The following is a 20,747-nucleotide window of genomic DNA, read 5'->3' as shown; positions in this document are numbered from 1 at the left end:
CTCCAGAACCCCTTCCCCTTATGTGTAGGTCTTCACTTGAGATTAACCTAGGGTCATCGGTGGGTCTATTCGCAAGGAATGGGTCACCCACTCCATCGTAAGGTTTCAGCTTAGTCATAGTGCAGGGTCAGATTTCCCCCTTCTACCTTAGTCCTGTGTTGCAGATTCGTAACATTTATCTTGCGCTCTCCACTTACAGTGCTTATACTGGGGTTTCCTTGTAAACCTCTGAAATAAGTGATACAGATGGAACCCCCGGCGGAAGATTCCCTATAATGAGACAGGTGGTAGCACTGTGGACGCCTTAGGACCTGTGATCTGGCGTTGTTTGTCTTTTTTAGTATTGCATAAACATGCAGTCAGCCACAGATTTGTGCACTTCTGAAAAGAACACCACTGACCAGAGGCCAGACGGAGTCCAGAGTAAGGGTACCGTCACACTATACGATTTACCTACGATCACGACCAGCGATATGACCTGGCCGTGATCGTAGGTAAATCGTAGTGTGGTCGCTGGGGAGCTGTCACACAGACAGCTCTCCAGCGACCAACGATGCCGAGGTCCCTGGGTAACCAGGGTAAACATCGGGTAACTAAGCGCAGGACCGCGCTTAGTTACCCGATGTTTACCCTGGTTACAAGCGTTAAACTAAAAAAAAAAAAACAGCACATACTTACATTCTGGTGTCCGTCAGGTCCCTTGCAGTCTGCTTCCCGCACTCAGTGACTGCCGGCCGTAAAGTGAAAGTGAAAGCACAGCCGCTGTGCTCTGCTTTCACTTTACGGCCGGCAGTCACAGCGGGACTATGTTGTGCCCATAATACTGTTTGGAGCAATGCATGGGGTTCATTATACTGTATGGAGGACTATGTGGTGTAGACAATACTGTATGGAGCAATATATGGGGCTTATTATTCTGTATGGAGCACTATGTGGTGCCCATCATACTGTTTGGAGGACAAATCTGTCCAGTTTCGGAGCTATTGATATCACTCATGTAATGTAAGAAGTGAAATATTTGGCATTGTACTATACCTATATTTCTCTGCCGTATCCATGCATCATAAATCGTGGTATCTGTGAAAGGGGCCCCCTGAGACTCTTTTGCCCAGGGCCCACGAAAACCTGGAGCCGGCCCTGCTGGTTGGTCCAGCAGATTAGGTGCTGAGCTGTTTTATTTATGATAGTTCTGCGCTGAGTTTTATTGGAGTGATGAGGAGGATTTAGTAGTAGGACTCATCACTCTCACTCCCGCTCAAGTTCAGGTAGTACTGGAGTCTAAGCCAGCTCAGCTGAGAGAGATTGTCACTACAGACACAGAAAAGGCTGAAGGAAAAGCTTTAGTGAGACACGACCTCTGGCTAATATGATGTGTTCCTAAGGGCGCATACTCACCTGCGAGAAACTCAGATGAGTCTCGCACTTCAATGCCCGGCCCTGCAGGGCTGCCACTAGGAATTTCGGGGCCCCATACTGGCAAAATTTTCAGGGCCCCCTTCAGACTCCACCCCAGCCCCACCTCCACCCCTCAAACTGTCCACAGTCAAAAGATTTTTAAAGCCGCCATCACGACAAAGTCGGGCCCTACCCTACTCTAACCTATTAAACATTTATTAAAATATCCAATACAATTTAGGTATATTTTTATTTATTGTTCCATTTTTTAAGTTACCAATACCACATACAGGGGACAAATACCACCGCAAAAATGACCAGACACCATATTACCACCACATAGTGACCAAATAATAGCACATACAAGGAACAAATACCACCACACCATGTCCAGACCACATATTACCACCATATGATCACCAATAATACCACATACAAGGAACAAATACCACCACACCATGACCAGACCACATATTACCACCACATAGTGACCAAATAATAGCACATACAAGGAACAAATACCGCCACACCATGGCCGGACAACATATTACCACCACATTGTTACTGAATAATACAATAATGATTAGTAATAAAAAAAACACAATACTAATATGACCATAAGTGCCCGTATTCACCGGAGATCTGTACTTAGTATGCAGTGTGTGTCAGTGTTCAGGTAATACAGTGCTCACCGGTGACATTATTGTCATGGTTTACTGTGCTCTCGGGTCAGGTAGTTGCAGGGTTAACTAAGGCCTCTTTCTGGGTCCTGGGAGGCTTTTTATAGCCTCACTCTGAGGTCAGTCCTTGTCGTTTATACTCTGACCATTGGCTGAGTGTGTCTGACCCTGGTGTGCCTCTGCTTTGTGCAAGTACTAGTCTGTCTGTTTAGTTTCTGATTTGGTTCTGTCGCTGTTGTGATTTCTGCCTGCTGTTTTTGTGCTGTCTATTGCCCGTTCTGGTTTTTCTGATCTATTGCTACGTCCTGACTATTCTTCTGATTGCCCCTGTGTACCGCGCCGCCCTCTCTGTGTATGACCCCCGCCTGTCCGACCTGAGTTCCCCTCTCCTTTACTTTAGTTTCCCTGTAAAGACTTACACCCATCTCCAGCAGCAGGATGCTAAGCCCCACCTCCTGTGGTCACATGATCGCAGGTCATCCTGTTCTCTACCATACTCAGCACGCTGTGCAGGTCCCGTCTGTCTAAGTTTTCCTTGTGGTATCTGACCCCGGGTCCTCCTGTAGTTTTTTCTCTTTCTCCCTTTTTCTCTCTCTCTCTCTTTGTTAGGGGGAAGTTTAAGAGTGTTATCTGAATGGATCCTATGCAGGCATTAGCGGATCAGGTGAAACACCTAACGCAAATGTTCCAGAAATTGAATGTGGAGCAGCGCACGATGGCTCAGACCCAGCAGCAGCTGGTAGATTCTGTACAGGGGGCTGTCGCTGCGGGGTCTTTTGGTACTGGTAGTACAGATGTGTCGTTGGTGTCTCCTGAATCTCCAGTAAAACTACCCGACACCTTCTCAGGGGATAAAAAGGAGTTCAGAGCCTTCAGGGAGGGATGTAAACTTTTTTTTCCCCTGAGGCCTCGTTCTTCTGGGGATGAGTTCCAGAGGGTGGGGGTCATTATTTCTTTACTTCGCGGGGCTCCTCAAGCCTGGGCCTTTTCTCTATCTACTTCTGCTCCTGAGAGGATGACTGTTGATGCCTTTTTTTTGTGCCCTGGGCCGCATCTATGATGAGCCTGACAGAGTCCGTATGGCTGAGGACATGGTAATGAGTGTTCGGCAGGGCAAACATTCAGCTGAGTGGTTCTGTTCTGAGTTCCGACGGTGGGCTGCAGAGGTGTCCTGGAATGATGCCGCCCTTCGAGGGCTATTCCGCAGGGGCCTGTCTGAACGCCTCCAGGACGCTTTGGCCCTTCATCCTCCACCTGACACTCTGGAGGATGCCATAACCCAGGCCGTACGAATGGACCGCAGGTTACACGCCAGGGGTGTAATGCAGTTTGAAACTTCCCTGTTTGCTGGCAGCAAAGAGATTGGGTCTGCTCCTGAGCCCATGGAAATCGGTGTCACCTCGCTAAAAGAGAAGGAGAGAAGACGCCGCTGGGAGAACAAACTCTGTTTCTATTGTGGAGAACCCGGACACTGGAGAAAAGATTGCCCCTCATGTCCATCATCCTCTCAGACGACGGGAAACGACTAGGTCTGGGTAGCGGTCGAGGAAACTGCTCAGACCTTCAGGTACTGTCTTCCTCGTGTACTAAAGTCTTGTTAAAGGTGGAACTATGGGTAGATAATTATCGTTTTTTGTCTACAGCTTTGGTGGACAGTGGTTCATCCCTCAACCTGGTCAGTTCCTGTGTCATCTCCCAACACAAGATAGGGACAGTCAGGCTGGAAACGCCACTTAAAATTGTGGCCATCGACTCTTCCCCTCTTACACGTACAGGAATTCTTTATGTTTCCAAAAGGTTTTCTTTACAGATAGGTTCTTCCCACAAGGAAGAGATGGAATGTTTTGTTATGGACAAATTGCCCGCAGGGCTAGTGCTGGGCATGCCATGGCTTCAACGCCACAACCTGGTAATTGACTGGGAAGCAGGGGAGATTATTAGATGGGGATCCAAATGTGTCGATTGTTGCCATAAACCTGTTTGTTGTTTGAAACTTGCAAAACCTGTCTCGGTGTCTTCTGTTAGTCTGGAGGGTATTCCGGAGTACCTAAAAGACTTTGAGGACATGTTTTCTGAAAGTGAGGCTGAGGCGCTGCCCCCGCATAGGCCATTTGACTGTGCTATTGATCTTATCCCTGGAGCCAAATTGCCCAAAGCCCGTCTATTTAATTTGTCAGGCCCGGAGCGCCTAGCTATGAAGCAATACATTGCTGAAAGTCTTCGTAAAGGGCATATAAGACCTTCTGTGTCCCCAGTAGCTGCGGGGTTTTTCTTTGTTAAAAAAAAGGATGGCGGCCTACGTCCCTGCCTCGACTTTCGGGAACTTAATAAAATTACAGTCAGGAACACATACCCCCTGCCTCTGATTCCTGATCTCTGTAACCAGCTCTCTGGGGCCACGTGGTTTTCGAAGTTGGACCTCAGAGGAGCTTATAATCTGATAAGAATACGGGAAGGTGATGAATGGAAAACTGCATTTCTTACATCAGAGGGGTTATTAGAAAATCTGGTGATGCCATTTGGTCTCACCAATGCCCCAGCTGTGTTTCAAAATTTCATTAATGTTGTTTTTTCGGACCTCATTGGTCGCTTTGTTGTTATCTACTTGGATGATATCCTGATATATTCCTCTGACAGACATTCTCATTTATCACATGTTAGAACAGTGTTTCAAAGACTCAGGGAAAATCAATTATTTGTTAAACTAGAGAAATGTTCTTTTTTCGTTCAGGAGCTATCATTTTTGGGTCCCATAATCTCTCCACAGGGGTTTCGTATGGATCCCAAGAAGGTGCAAGCCATTATGGAGTGGGTCCAGCCTCGGGACCTTAGGGGACTCCAGCGCTTTTTGGGATTCGCTAATTACTATCGCAGGTTTATCAAAGGTTTTTCTCAGATTGTTAAACCCCTTACTGACCTCACATGTAAAGGGGCAGATGTCAGGAATTGGTCCTTGTCAGCCAAACAATCTTTTCTATCTTTGAAAAACTGTTTCACAACTGCTCCTGTTCTAGTGCAACCTGACTCATCCAAGCCATTTGTAGTGTGGGTAGTGTGGGGACAAGGTGTGGCTCTCTACGCGAAATATAAGTCTCCGTATGCCCTCCGCCAAACTGGGACCTAAGTTCATCGGTCCCTACGAGATCATTGAGGTTGTAAACCCGGTGGTGTATCGTCTTCGCCTCCCTCCCTCGTTGAAACTTCATAATGTATTCCATAGATCCTTGCTTAAACCTTTAGGATCGGTGGTGGAAGATCCAGGTGCTGATCCTTCCCCAGTCTTGGTCGAGGGGCATCTGGAATTCGAGGTACAACATATTGTAGATTCCCGGCGGGTTCGTGGGTCTCTACAATACTTGGTGCATTGGAAGGGGTACGGGCCGGAGGACCGGTCTTGGGTGCCAGCTAGGTCGGTACATGCTGATCGTCTGGTTCAGGCATTCCATGCTCGGAATCCTGAGAAACCTGGGGGTCCAGAGGCCCCCCATTAAGTAGGGGTACTGTCATGGTTTACTGTGCTCTCGGGTCAGGTAGTTGCAGGGTTAACTCTTATGGCCTCTTTCTGGGTCCTGGGAGGCTTTTTATAGCCTCACTCTGAGGTCAGTCCTTGTCGTTTATACTCTGACCATTGGCTGAGTGTGTCTGACCCTGGTGTGCCTCTGCTTTGTGCAAGTACTAGTCTGTCTGTTTGGTTTCTGATTTGGTTCTGTTGCGGTTGTGATTTCTGCCTGCTGTTTTTGTACTGTCTATTGCCCGTTCTGGTTTTTCTGATCTATTGCTACGTCCTGACTATTCTTCTGATTGCCCCTGTGTACCGCGCCGCCCTCTCTGTGTATGACCCCCGCCTGTCCGACCTGAGTTCCCCTCTCCTTTACTTTAGTTTCCCTGTAAAGACTTACACCCATCTCCAGCAGCAAGACGCTAAGCCCCACCTCCTGTGGTCACATGATCGCAGGTCCTCCTGTTCTCTACCATACTCAGAACGCTGTGCAGGTCCCGTCTGAGTTTTCCTTGTGGTATCTGACCCCGGGTCCTCCTGTAGTGTGGGTGAGTCACCCTGTTCAGCCGTGACAGTGCTTCAGTGCTGACAGGATCTTGACAATTATACACAGGAGCTCTATATATAGTGTCATTGTAAAGGTAATGCAGTGATCACTGGTGACATTGTACATAGGACCTCTGTATATAGTATACAGTGTATAGCATCAGTGTACAGGTAACACACTGACTCACCAGTGACATCTCTAGGTGAAGGCCTTCATCTTTGCTTTTAATCTTCATCCAGCACAGACTGCCATCACTTCATCCAGCCAGGGCTTGTTTCTGCAGGAAATAACAGTTATCTAGAGCAGGGGTGTCAAACTGCATTCCTTGAGGGCCGCAAACCATGCGTGTTTTCAAGATTTCCTTAGCATTGCACAAGGTGCTGCAATCATTGTGTGTGTAGGTGATGAAATTATCACCTGTGCAGTACAAGGAAATCCTGAAAACATGACCTGTTTGCAGCCCTCGAGGAATGCAGTTTGACACCCCTGATCTAGAGTACCGCTTGCAGAACACATTACTTTTTTTTCCCCAAATTCTAAACTACAGCAGATGAAGAAAAAAAGTGACAGTGTTGCTCTGCACAGTAACAGGACCGTTCCCCTCATTTAAAACAGTATTCTCAAAAAATTAAATAAATACATCACTGCAGTAATAATATCCCTTAATTAGCCCCTATGGTAATAATATCCCCCATCCTGGCCCCCGTGTGTCTCATTCCTGGCTCCAGCCATATGTTCTCCTATTCTGCCCCCATGTGATGTCCCATCGTGCCCCATATGATCTCCCCATCCTGCCCCATGATCCTGCCCCATCTGTCTCCATCGTATCGATTCTACCCCATGATCCTACACCATCTGTCTCCATCCTGCCCCATCTGTCCCATGATCCTGCCCCATCTGTCTTCATCCTACACCATGTCTCCAACCCCGTGTCTCCATTCTGCCCCCTTGTCTCCATTCTGCCCCTTGTCTCCATTCTGCCCCTGTGTCTCCAATCTGCCCCTTGTCTCCATTCTGCTTCCTGTCTCCATTCTGTGCCGGGCTGGATGGAGACACAAGGTCCATGTGTTTCCATCCTGCTGGTGAAACATTGCGGTTTGCCGCTTTCCATACAAAAAAAACTTTCTTCTTACCATGCCGCGCTCCTGCGGCGGAAATCCCTCCGTGTTTCAGCGAGCACTTGCCAGCGAATGACATTGACGTCATACGCCGGCGATGCGCGCTGACGTCAGCTGCCAGCCTCCAATTGGCTGGCGCCTTTAACCATTGCCATGCGGGCCCACAAGGCTGATAGAGTAACTGAACCTGCGTCTCGGACGCAGGTTCAGTTACCGATAGGAGCCTGCCGCTGGGGCCCAGGCCTGATGAACAGAAGAGACTGGGCCTGATGCGGGCCCCCTCTGCCTACCGGGCCCCATACGCCAGTCAGGCAGTAGTAAGATTCCTAACGCTGGGTTCACACTGCGTTGTGTGAACCCGTTTAACGGACTACGTTACACCGCGGCATAACGCCGCCATTACTGGCAATGGCGAATGCATCGCTAGCGCACACCCACAATGGGCGTGCACTAGCAATGAGCAGTCATTGAGTGACGGACCCGAGACGCGGGCTGCAGCGTTTCCAAGTCCGTCACTGCTAGCGCAGATGGAGCTAGCAGATGCTCCATCTGCGCTAGTACAGTGCCAAAGTCGGCACTTGCATTAGTGCAGTCCGTTTAACGGATTTGTTGAATGGACTGCACAACACAAGTGTGAACCTAGCCTAATGTATTCAGTTCATAAAACCTGGCCTGCACAACGTCAGCCTTAATGCATCAGGGCCACTGTTCTTGTTAGTGCGTTGCTAACTTTTAATTGAAAAACATTAGAAATGTGGTTTATTTGACGGTGCAACCAGACGGCTGTACATGGACGACGATCACAGTGCACTGCTCGGACTGGCCGGTGGCTCTCCTGACCCGGGCATAGAAATATAGGCTGTCACGGTCAGGTCAGTAGGGTTACCGGCCAGTCTGAGCAGTGCGATGCGCTTGTCTATGAAAGGTCACATTCACACTATCAGTATTTGGTCAGTATTTATGAGCCAAAACCAGGAGTATAATAGAAACACGTCACTTCAGGTTTTGGCTTAGAAATCCTGAGGTAAAATACTGACTAAATACTGAATGTGTGAACGTGGCCTTATACAGCACTGCCTGGGTCCGAAGTGCTTCGCGACCTAGTATGAAATTCGCCATTGGTTTCGGACACCATGAACTTCAGCATCAGCAGGACATTTCCCCACACTGCTAGCGCTACTGGATGACACCCTGCTGCTGGAGGACACCCTGCTGCTGGAGGACACCCTGCTGCTGGAGGACACCCTGCTGCTGGAGGACACCCTACTGCTGGAGGACACCCTGCTGCTGAATGACACCCTGCTGCTGGAGGACACCCTGCTGCTGGAGGGAGGACACCCTACTGATGGATGACACCCTGCTGCTGGAGGACACCCTGCTGCTGGAGGACACCCTGCTGCTGGAGGACACCCTACTGATGGATGACACCCTGCTGCTGGAGGACACCCTGCTGCTGGAGGGAGGACACCCTGCTGCTGGGGACACCCTGCTGCTGGAGGGAGGACACCCTACTGATGGATGACACCCTGCTGCTGGAGGACACCCTGCTGCTGGAGGACACCCTGCTGCTGGAGGGAGGACACCCTACTGATGGATGACACCCTGCTGCTGGAGGACACCCTGCTGCTGGAGGACACCCTGCTGCTGGAGGGAGGACACCCTGCTGCTGGAGGGAGGACACCCTACTGATGGAGGACACCCTGCTGCTGGAGGACACCCTGCTGCTGGAGGACACCCTGCTGAATGACACCCTGCTGCTGGAGGACACCCTGCTGCTGGAGGACACCCTGCTGCTGGAGGACACCCTACTGCTGGATGACACCCTGCTGAATGACACCCTGCTGCTGGAGGACACCCTGCTGCTGGAGGACACCCTGCTGAATGACACCCTGCTGGAGGACACCCTGCTGCTGGAGGACACCCTGCTGAATGACACCCTGCTGGAGGACACCCTGCTGCTGGAGGACACCATGCTGAATGACACCCTGCTGCTGGAGGGAGGACACCCTGCTGCTGGAGGGAGGACACCCTGCCGCTGGAGGGAGGACACCCTGCCGCTGGAGGACACCCTGCTGCTGGATGACGAGCTGCTGGAGGACACCCTGCTGCTGGAGGACACCCTGCTGCTGGAGGACACCCTACTGCTGGATGACACCCTGCTGAATGACACCCTGCTGCTGGAGGACACCCTGCTGCTGGAGGACACCCTACTGCTGGATGACACCCTGCTGAATGACACCCTGCTGCTGGAGGACACCCTGCTGCTGGAGGACACCCTGCAGAATGACACCCTGCTGCTGGAGGACACCCTGCTGCTGGAGGACACCCTGCAGAATGACACCCTGCTAGAGGACACCCTGCTGCTGGAGGACACCCTGCTGAATGACACCCTGCTGGAGGACACCCTGCCGCTGGAGGACACCCTGCTACTGGAGGACACCCTGCAGAATGACACCCTGCTGGAGGACACCCTGCCGCTGGAGGACACCCTGCTGCTGGAGGACACCCTGCAGAATGACACCCTGCTGGAGGACACCCTGCTGCTGGAGGACACCCTGCTGAATGACACCCTGCCGCTGGAGGACACCCTGCTACTGGAGGACACCCTGCCGCTGGAGGACACCCTGCTGCTGGAGGGAGGACACCCTGCTGCTGGAGGACACCCTGCCGCTGGAGGACACCCTGCCGCTGGAGGACACCCCGCCGCTGGAGGACACCCTGCTGCTGGAGGACACCCTGCTGCTGGAGGACACCCTGCTGCTGGAGGACACCCTGCTGCTAGATGACGAGCTGCTAGAGGACACCCTGCCGCTGGAGGACACCCTGCCGCTGGAGGACACCCTGCCGCTGGAGGACACCCGGCCGCTGGAGGACACCCTGCTGCTGGAGGACACCCTGCTGCTGGAGGACACCCTGCTGCTAGATGACGAGCTGCTAGAGGACACCCTGCCGCTGGAGGACACCCTGCCGCTGGAGGACACCCGGCCGCTGGAGGACACCCTGCCACTGGAGGACACCCTGCCGCTGGAGGACACCCTGCTGCTGGAGGACACCCGGCTGCTGGAGGGAGGACACCCTGCCACTGGAGGACACCCTGCCGCTGGAGGACACCCTGCCACTGGAGGACACCCTGCCGCTGGAGGACGCCCTGCCGCTAGAGGACACCCTGCTGCTGGAGGGAGGACACCCTGCCGCTGGAGGACACCCTGCCGCTGGAGGACACCCTGCCGCTAGAGGACACCCTGCTGCTGGATGACACCCTGCCGCTGGAGGGAGGACACCCTGCCGCTGGAGGACACCCTGCCGCTGGAGGACACCCTGCTGCTGGATGACGAGCTGCTGGAGGACACCCTGCTGTATCCGCCCTATGACTAGACGCAGAGCCGCCGTGTCACACAGGGGCCGGGCAGCGGAGACATTGCTTCCGCCCACTGTGGAGACGCCGCTTCTGCGTGGACCTACATTTTGTCACTATGGTCATGGCGGAGGGCGCTACAGTCCTGAGAAGAAACAGGCCGGGCACCAGGAGCCAGGTACGAGCTGCTCGGCCCGTGCGGTGACGGTCCCCGGGGATGTGTGGCGGAGCTCCTGCGCTTCTCGGAGCCTTTGCCTCTGTGGTACGGAGCCGGCTGGGAGCTGGAAAGCGCCATTTGCACACGGAGTGTCGGCCGCCATACTTTGTTTTGCTACCCTGCCCTGGTAACGAGAGCCATTAGTACCGGAGAGCAGGGCCGTGTGTACGGTGCTGGAGCCGCCGCAGGAATGGCTGCGCCCTGGGCCTCCCGGCTCCGTACTGCAGCCTGTCAGCGGGGTGCAGAGCTCCATAGTCGGAAGGGTAGAAGACCACCCATGGGAGGCTGTGACAGGACCCAAGTCTCTGGCAGCGGCCTTTGTAGTGCGCCCAGGGGCCGGGGCAGTAGGTAAAGTGGATGGGGCCTCTCAGCTGCCATGTTTACTTCTAGCCCACACACTGCAGTAGAGCCACGTCCCATAAAGAGTTAAAAAATGTCCAAAAACGAAATGTACACTGAACTGGCACATAAACCTACAACCCACCCAATGCCCTGTAGTTTTGTCACCAGGGAAAAAAATAGTTCTGGATATTTCAAATGATGGAAAGAAACGTGTGTGTGTGTGTGTGTGTGTGTGTGTGTGTGTTTTATTTTCCTTTAAAGCTACCAAAAAATGGGTACTCGAGGGGTTAAACTTATACCAGGCCAGCTTCACTGTTGGGAAGCCCATGAATTGTCCCCTGACCTGTGCCATGCTATGGCCACTTCTGCCCTACATCTGTAGTTACAGATTATACCAAACTGGAGTGTTCCTTCCAGTAAGAGAAGGGGAGGCAACCAGGAGCGGCCTATGGAAGGGCCTATCCGGCTGTCCTAAAAGTGCTAGTGTTGAGCGATACCTTCCGATATCCAGAAGTATCAGATTGGATCAGCCGATATCCCAAAAATATTGGATATCGCTGATACCCGATACCAATGCAAGTCAATGGGACACAAATATCGGAACGTAAATAAGCCCTTTCTGTCCTTCTACATCCTGTTCCAGAGGAGGGAAGAGTGTGGGCGGACACTGTGCGTGCCTGCTGGGGCTCTGTGTCTGTACATGTGTGCAGGCATCGTGATTGACACATTAGCCAATGATGGGAGACTAGTAGTCCCATCGACCGGCTAATGTGTTGAATGAAAAACAAACAAAAAAAAAACAACACATACAGTGGTGTTCAAAAGTCCTGCATAGGATAAATTGATTGATTTTTCAAGTTTTAAACGTTTTCTGTCGAATATTTTCGATGCTAATATGACATATTATATATGGTTTTGTTCAGAATACAATTTTGCATTCTTTCCCTGTAATATTTTTAGCGTTTGAAGCAGTTTTGCCTGAATTTATTGCAACAATATGGGAATTGAAAGCAGAACTAAACATTGTACAGCTTCAGATCCAAAATTAGCCAATCACAGATGAGGTTCTTGTGACCATCATAACCGGGATATGGCAGCCAATCACATTGCATTACATTGCATCACATCTGCTGCTTTATTTGTTTGTTTTATCTGTTGGTCTATCTAGTGATCATACTGTAGAGTTTTATGATGGGAGCCTTCAGATTTTTGCCAGCGGAGGACCGTGTGCGAGTTGTGGTGCTACATGAAGAGGGTTATACTGGCCCCCAGATCGCAAGGAAGGTCGGCTGTAATCAGAGTAGAGTCATAAGAATTTTGCAGAAACATAAGCAGCTTGGAATCACCCAGGACAGGCTCAGATCTGGTCGGCCCAGAAAGTCAACTAAGGGCCCCTTTCCACTTGTGTGAGAAAAAAACGGTCCGATTTACAGACCAAAAAAACTGATGTAACGTCTGCGAGTGCCATGCGAGTGTCATGCGATTTTTTTTTTATCGCAACATCCGTATGACATCCGTATTGCTGTCCGATTTTTACGCACGGGTCTCCTTTGAAAAGCCGGTAATTCAGCGCAGAGTACAGTAAAATCACAGTGACAGGTTAGATTAGAGTAGATATATACACATAGAATAGGTATATATACATATATATATGTCAGGGAGACACCTATATATATATATATATATATATATATATATATATATATATATATATATATATATATATATATATATATAATTTATATTTAATGCAGCGTGAGATAGCTTTAAAGCTGGTAATTCAATTACCGGCTTTTGCTTTCTCCTTCACAAACCCGACATGATATGAGACCTGGTTTACATACAGTAAACCATCTCATATCACCATTTTTTTTGCATATTCCACACTACTAATGTTAGTAGTGTGTATATGCAAAATTTGGGCGTTCTAGCTATTATATTTAAGGGTTAAATGGCGGAAAAAATTGGCGTGGGCTCCCGCACAATTTTCTCCGCCAGAGTAGTAAAGCCAGTGACTGAGGGCAGATATTAATAGCCTGGAGAGGGTCCACGGTTATTGGCCCCCCCCTGGCTAAAGACATCTGCCCCCAGCCACCCCAGAAAAGGCACATCTGGAAGATGCGCCTATTCTGGCACTTGGCCACTCTCTTCCCATTCCCGTGTAGCGGTGGGATATGGGGTAATGAAGGGTTAATGCCACCTTGCAATTGTAAGGTGACATTACGCCTAATTAATAATGGAGAGGCGTCAATTATGACACCTATCCATTATTAATCCAATTGAAAGAAAGGGTTAAAAAAATACACACACATTATTAAAAATAAAAATAATAAACCAACAATATACTTACCTTCCACAGATCTGTAAAGTCCAACAATGTAAATCCTTCTGAAGGGGTTAAAACATTTTGCAGCCAGGAGCTTTGCTAATGCAATGCTACTCCTCGCTGCAAAACCCCGGGGAATGAGGCTAAATATAGATCAATGAGCTATATTTAGCTTCATTTGCGGTGAGGCGCCCTCTGCTGGCTGTTCATAGATCGTGGGAACTTTCCTAGAAAGCTCCCAGGCAACCTTTGTTTTTATTTCATTAATATAATTTTTAATAATGTGTGTGTGTATTTTTTTAACCCTTTCTTTCAATTGGATTAATAATGGATAGGTGTCATAATTGACGCCTCTCCATTATTAATTAGGCTTAATGTCACCTTACAATTGCAAGGTGGCATTAACCCTTCATTACCCCATATCCCACCGCTACACGGGAATGGGAAGAGAGTGGCCAAGTGCCAGAATAGGCGCATCTTCCAGATGTGCCTTTTCTGGGGTGGCTGGGGGCAGATGTTTTTAGCCAGGGGGGGGGCAATAACCATGGACCCTCTCCAGGCTATTAATATCTGCCCTCAGTCACTGGCTTTACTACTCTGGCGGAGAAAATTGTGCGGGAGCCCACGCCAATTTTTTCCGCCATTTAACCCTTAAATATAATAGCTAGAACGCCCAAATTTTGCATATACACACTACTAACATTAGTAGTGTGGAATATGCAAAAAAAATGGTGATATGAGATGGTTTACTGTATGTAAACCAGGTCTCATATCATGTCGGGTTTGTGAAGGAGAAAGCAAAAGTCGGTAATTGAATTACCAGCTTTAAAGCTATCTAGCGCTGCATTAAATATAAATATATACAGTGGGGCAAAAAAGTATTTAGTCAGTCAGCAATAGTGCAAGTTCCACCACTTAAAAAGATGAGAGGCGTCTGTAATTTACATCATAGTTAGACCTCAACTATGGGAGACAAGCTGAGAAAAAAAAATCCAGAAAATCACATTGTCTGTTTTTTTATCATTTTTTTTGCATATTATGGTGGAAAATAAGTATTTGGTCAGAAACAAACAGTCAAGATTTCTGGCTCTCACAGATCTGTAACTTCTTCTTTAAGAGTCTCCTCTTTCCTCCACTCATTACCTGTAGTAATGGCACCTGTTTAAACTTGTTATCAGTATAAAAAGACACCTGTGCACACCCTCAAACAGTCTGACTCCAAACTCCACTATGGTGAAGACCAAAGAGCTGTCAAAGGACACCAGAAACAAAATTGTAGCCCTGCACCAGGCTGGGAAGACTGAATCTGCAATAGCCAACCAGCTTGGAGTGAAGAAATCAACAGTGGGAGCAATAATTAGAAAATGGAAGACATACAAGACCACTGATAATCTCCCTCGATCTGGGGCTCCACGCAAAATCCCACCCTGTGGGGTCAGAATGATCACAAGAACGGTGAGCAAAAATCCCAGAACCACGCGGGGGGACCTAGTGAATGAACTGCAGAGAGCTGGGACCAATGTAACAAGGCCTACCATAAGTAACACACTACGCCACCATGGACTCAGATCCTGCAGTGCCAGACGTGTCCCACTGCTTAAGCCAGTACATGTCCGGGCCCGTCTGAAGTTTGCTAGAGAGCATTTGGATGATCCAGAGGAGTTTTGGGAGAATGTCCTATGGTCTGATGAAAACAAACTGGAACTGTTTGGTAGAAACACAACTTGTCGTGTTTGGAGGAAAAAGAATACTGAGTTGCATCCATCAAACACCATACCTACTGTAAAGCATGGTGGTGGAAACATCATGCTTTGGGGCTGTTTCTCTGCAAAGGGGCCAGGACAACTGATCCGGGTACATGAAAGAATGAATGGGGCCATGTATCGTGAGATTTTGAGTGCAAACCTCCTTCCATCAGCAAGGGCATTGAAGATGAAACGTGGCTGGGTCTTTCAACATGACAATGATCCAAAGCACACCGCCAGGGCAACGAAGGAGTGGCTTCGTAAGAAGCATTTCAAGGTCCTGGAGTGGCCTAGCCAGTCTCCAGATCTCAACCCTATAGAAAACCTTTGGAGGGAGTTGAAAGTCCGTGTTGCCAAGCGAAAAGCCAAAAACATCACTGCTCTAGAGGAGATCTGCATGGAGGAATGGGCCAACATACCAACAACAGTGTGTGGCAACCTTGTGAAGACTTACAGAAAACGTTTGACCTCTGTCATTGCCAACAAAGGATATATTACAAAGTATTGAGATGAAATTTTGTTTCTGACCAAATACTTATTTTCCACCATAATATGCAAATAAAATGTTAAAAAAACAGACAATGTGATTTTCAGGATTTTTTTTTCTCAGTTTTTCTCCCATAGTTGAGGTCTACCTATGATGTAAATTACAGACGCCTCTCATCTTTTTAAGTGGTGGAACTTGCACTATTGCTGACTGACTAAATACTTTTTTGCCCCACTGTATATATATATATATATATATATATATATATATATATAGGTGTATCCCTGACATATATATATGTATATATACCTATTCTATGTGTATATATCTACTCTAATCTAACCTGTCAGTGTGATTTTACTGTACTCTGCGCTGAATTGCCGGCTTTTCAAAGGAGACCCGTGCGTAAAAATCGGACAGCACTCGCATGGTGCGAGTGCTGTGCGTTTTTTTTCTCGCACCCATTGACTTGCATTAGCGAGTCTCGTCCGAGAATCTCAGCAATACGCAGCATGCTGCGATTTTTTTTTTTTCTCAGCTGACACAGATTTTTCTCAGTCCGATTTCGGCTGGGAAAAAAATCGCAAATGGAGTGTCACATATTGATTAACATTGGTCCGAGTGCAATCCGATTTTTTATCGGATTGCACTCGTCCGTTTTCCTCACAAATGGAAAGGGGCCCTAAAAGGGAGGATAGAGTACTCATAAGAACATCCCTTGCCAATCGAAAGCTCACCTCTCCTCAGCTTCTGCGAGAATGGCAAGAAAAGTGCAGGGACGGACTAAACTGCATATTGGGATGATGGGATGATGGGCTGCAATACTAGACTCCACCACTAGATGGCAGCACATTTTAGAAATGCAGCCCAGGAAATGACTTCTTGTAATATAGCAAGAAGGGAATTCAATGGAAATACTTAAATGAATCAGAACATCCACAGGGCTGGATTAAAGTTTAATAATAGAACCAGGGAAAAAAGATTGTAACTATATGGCATTATGTGTAGAATATCGGGTTACACACGCCTGGTGATATATCTCATCAACATGTCATAGGAATATGGGTATAACTATTGTTCTGTATGGGGATTATGGGTGAAATATCACAAATACACATGCCCAGGAACATACTTCATCTACTTCTGATAGGAATATGCGTATAATTATTGTTCTGTATGGGGATTATGGGTGATATATCATGAATACACATGCCCAGTGTCATATTCGATCAATTCCTGGTAAGAACACGTATGTGTACAATTATTGTTTTATATGTTGATTATTGGTAAAATATGATGAAACATTTCATTAACTTACGGTAAGAATATGGGTATATTTATTATTCTATATGGGGTTATGGTCAGAATGCTATGGATATACAGATCCTGTAACCTATTTGCATCTGACAGGATTACATGTCCATTGACTTCTCCCACCCCTGGGAGATGACGAAGCTGAAGTTGGTTTCTTATTCGTCAGTTTCTTATTCGGCATTTTTTTCATTTCTGTTTTTTATAGGGTTAACAACAAAAAATAATCATCACAATAATAACATACAATGCAGTGAGGAGCCCTAATGTGAATACACTTAAAAACGGCAACAAAAACAATAAAACTGGCACAAAAATGGGCATCAAAGTGGGCACCAAAGAGCGCTGAAGAAAGGGTTAAATGCCTTTGGGCCACTGATCTAACACTGCAGACATATAGAACAGGGCGCCCCACATAAAAACCAGTTATTTCGAGCCTGGCCCAAATGGGTTCTGGGCATCAGAACTGACATCAAAGTGGGCAGACAGTCAATTTTGGACATATGAATAAGTAACTGATGTTTTTAAGGGGTTAAATGCCTTTGGGCCACTGATCTGATGCACAAAATACACAGACAGGGATGCCCTGCATCAAATCCACGTCCCTCCAGCCTGGCCCAAAAGGGTTCTGGGCACCAGAACTGGCATCAAAGTGGGCAAACATCCCATTTTCTTAGATTTGAATAAGTAACTGATGTTTTTAAGGGGTTAAATGCCTTTGGGCCATTGATCTGACACTTAAAATATACAGACAGTGATACCCTGCATCAAATCCACGTCCCTTCAGCCTGGCCCAAATGGGTTCTGGGCACCAGAACTGGCATCAAAGTGGGCAAACAGCCCATTTCCACAGATTTGAATAAGTAACTGATCTTTTTAAGGGGTTAAATGCCTTTGGGTCACTGATCTGATGCACAAAATACACAGACAGTGATGCCCTGCATCAAATCCACGTCCCTCCAGCCTGGCCCAAATGGGTTCTGGGCACCAGAACTGGCATCAAAGTGGGCAAACAGCCCATTTCCACAGATTTGAATAAGTAACTGATGTTTTTAAGGGGTTAAATGCCTTTGGGCCACTGATACAACACTTAAAATTCACAGACAGTGATGCCCTGCATCAAACCCAGGTCCCTTCAGCCTGGCCCAAATGGGTTCTGGGCACCAGAACTGGCATCAAAGTGGGCAAACAGTCCATTTTCTTAGATTTGTATAAGTAACTGATGTTTTTAAGGGGTTAAATGCCTTTGGGCCACTGGTCTGACACTTAAAATATACAGATAGTGATGCCCTGCATCAAATCCACGTCCCTCCAGCCTGGCCCAAATGGGTTCTTGGCACCAGAACTGGCATCAAAGTGGGCAAACAGCCCATTTTCTTAGATTTGAATAAGTAACTTATGTTTTTAAGGGGTTAAATGCCTTTGGGCCACTGATCTGATGCACAAAATACACAGACAGTGATGCCCTGCATCAAACCCAGGTCCCTTCAGCCTGGCCCAAATGGGTTCTGGGCACCAGAACTGGCATCAAAGTGGGCAAACAGCCCATTTTCACAGATTTGAATAAGTAACTGATGTTTTTAAGGGGTTAAATGCCTTTGGGCCACTGATACAACACTTAAAATTCACAGACAGTGATGCCTTGCATCAAACCCAGGTCCCTCCAGCCTGGCCCAAATGGGTTCTGGGCACCAGAACTGGCATCAAAGTGGGCAAACATCCCATTTTCTTAGATTTGAATAAGTAACTGATCTTTTTAAGGGGTTAAATGCCTTTGGGCCATTGATCTGACACTTAAAATATACAGACAGTGATGCCATGCATCAAATCCACGTCCCTCCAGCCTGGCCCAAATGGGTTCTGGGCACCAGAACTGGCATCAAAGTGGGCAAACAGCCCATTTTCACAGATTTGAATAAGTAACTGATCTTTTTAAGGGGTTAAATGCCTTTGGGCCACTGATCTGATGCACAAAATACACAGACAGTGATGCCCTGCATCAAATCTACGTCCCTCCAGCCTGGCCCAAATGGGTTCTGGGCACCAGAACTGGCATCAAAGTGGGCAAACATCCCATTTTCTTAGATTTGAATAAGTAACTGATGTTTTTAAGGGGTTAAATGCCTTTGGGCCATTGATCTGACACTTAAAATATACAGACAGTGATGCCATGCATCAAATCCACGTCCCTCCAGCCTGGCCCAAATGGGTTCTGGGCACCAGAACTGGCATCAAAGTGGGCAAACAGCCCATTTTCACGGATTTGAATAAGTAACTTATGTTTTTAAGGGGTTAAATGCCTTTGGGCCACTGATACAACACTTAAAATTCACAGACAGTGATGCCCTGCATCAAACCCAGGTCCCTTCAGCCTGGCCCAAATGGGTTCTGGGCACCAGAACTGGCATCAAAGTGGGCAAACAGTCCATTTTCTTAGATTTGTATAAGTAACTGATGTTTTTAAGGGGTTAAATGCCTTTGGGCCACTGGTCTGACACTTAAAATATACAGATAGTGATGCCCTGCATCAAATCCACGTCCCTCCAGCCTGGCCCAAATGGGTTCTGGGCCCCAGAACTGGCATTAAAGTGGGCAAACAGCCCATTTTCTCAGTTTTGAATAAGTAACTGATGTTTTTAAGGGGTTAAATGCCTTTGGGCCCCTCATGTAGTACTGAAAATTTTTTTTTTTTTTACTCTGTTTTTACAAAATATTTACAGCATGCTTTTTATTATTTTTTAAAGTGTGCAAAAAAGGACCCATGCTAGGCAAATGCAAAACCGCGAAAAATGCTGTCCACTGCAAGAGTTGGGCCTCAGGATGCATTGGTTGTCGTGATTGCATAAGTCTGTGTACGCAACCTCATCTTCATCCTCCTCCTCTGCTGAGCTAGTTAGCTGCATGCCTCGGGGTTTACAACATGTGTGAGCTACTACCTCATCGTCATCCTCTCTGTTCTCCCATTCCTCACCCTGAGAGGCACTCTCCTCCTCTTACTGCCTTGACAGCACAGTACAGTCTGTGGACGCCTCAAATATCTGAGTCTTGTCACAAATGGATCACCTTCACCCAATGGATTTAACGTCTGTTCAAGAGGGTTTGGTTTATGCTCTGAATAAAATTTGTCAAGTCATAGATCTAAGTGTGAAAATATGTGCCCATTGGTTCAGATTATTTAATAAACTTGACTCTGTGAATGTTTAGAGCAGCCATATGATACCTATGGAATATAGTGTGTGAACAGCTCTGCAGAATCGTCCATCTGTGGTTCCCCACAGTCAGTTGGGAGCTTGGAGAGTTGTGATGTTGGGGAAAAAAAGTTTAGTTGGAGTGTCACCACTGAGAACTATACTGTGTGTGATGTTAAAGTGGAGGAAGAAGAGCAGAGGCCACTTGATGCAGCGGTTGCCATATACTGGATCACATGTTCTTTCTGGCCCTCATCTACAAAGCGTACCATTGTACGGCTGGCAAAGAAAGTGAGAGGAGTTACCCATCCAGTAACAGAAGTAGTAAAAATTCTGTTGAAATTATGAATGAAGCAAAACCAACCGCCTTCTCAGCCCTCATATCATACCTGTCTCACAACCCTAAACAGCTATTCAGTCATTTCAATTCTTTTCTGCGTTCACCAGTTCCCCCACACTTTCCTCTCATCTGAATACTTTGCCTCACCACCTGTGAACGTGACACAATAACATCCCACCTCATTCCAAAATTTAACA

At 47.7% G+C, this 20,747-nt stretch overlaps 2 protein-coding genes across 2 annotated transcripts in view; both read left to right on the top strand.

Moving 5' to 3' along the window:
* The first annotated feature begins 9,801 nt into the window (after nt 1-9,801).
* LOC138646113 (cerebellar degeneration-related antigen 1-like) lies at nt 9,802-10,473 on the top strand. Its single transcript, XM_069735577.1, has one exon. The coding sequence runs from the start codon at nt 9,802-9,804 to the stop codon at nt 10,471-10,473; it is 672 nt and encodes a 223-aa protein (XP_069591678.1).
* Nucleotides 10,474-10,616: 143 nt separating this feature from the next.
* Nucleotides 10,617-20,747, top strand: part of MOB4 (MOB family member 4, phocein) — a 184,005-nt gene continuing 173,874 nt past the window's right edge. The window contains exon 1 of the mRNA XM_069733869.1: nt 10,617-10,772. Within this exon, the coding sequence (XP_069589970.1) occupies nt 10,713-10,772 (60 nt within the window). The 5' untranslated portion in view covers nt 10,617-10,712. The remainder of the gene's footprint in view (nt 10,773-20,747) is intronic.

This window comes from Ranitomeya imitator, chromosome 7 (genome assembly GCF_032444005.1).
Source record: "Ranitomeya imitator isolate aRanImi1 chromosome 7, aRanImi1.pri, whole genome shotgun sequence".
Classification (NCBI taxonomy): Eukaryota; Metazoa; Chordata; class Amphibia; order Anura; family Dendrobatidae; genus Ranitomeya; species Ranitomeya imitator.
The sequence above is the reverse complement of the archived record's forward strand: the minus strand, read 5'-3'. Positions and strand labels throughout refer to the sequence as shown.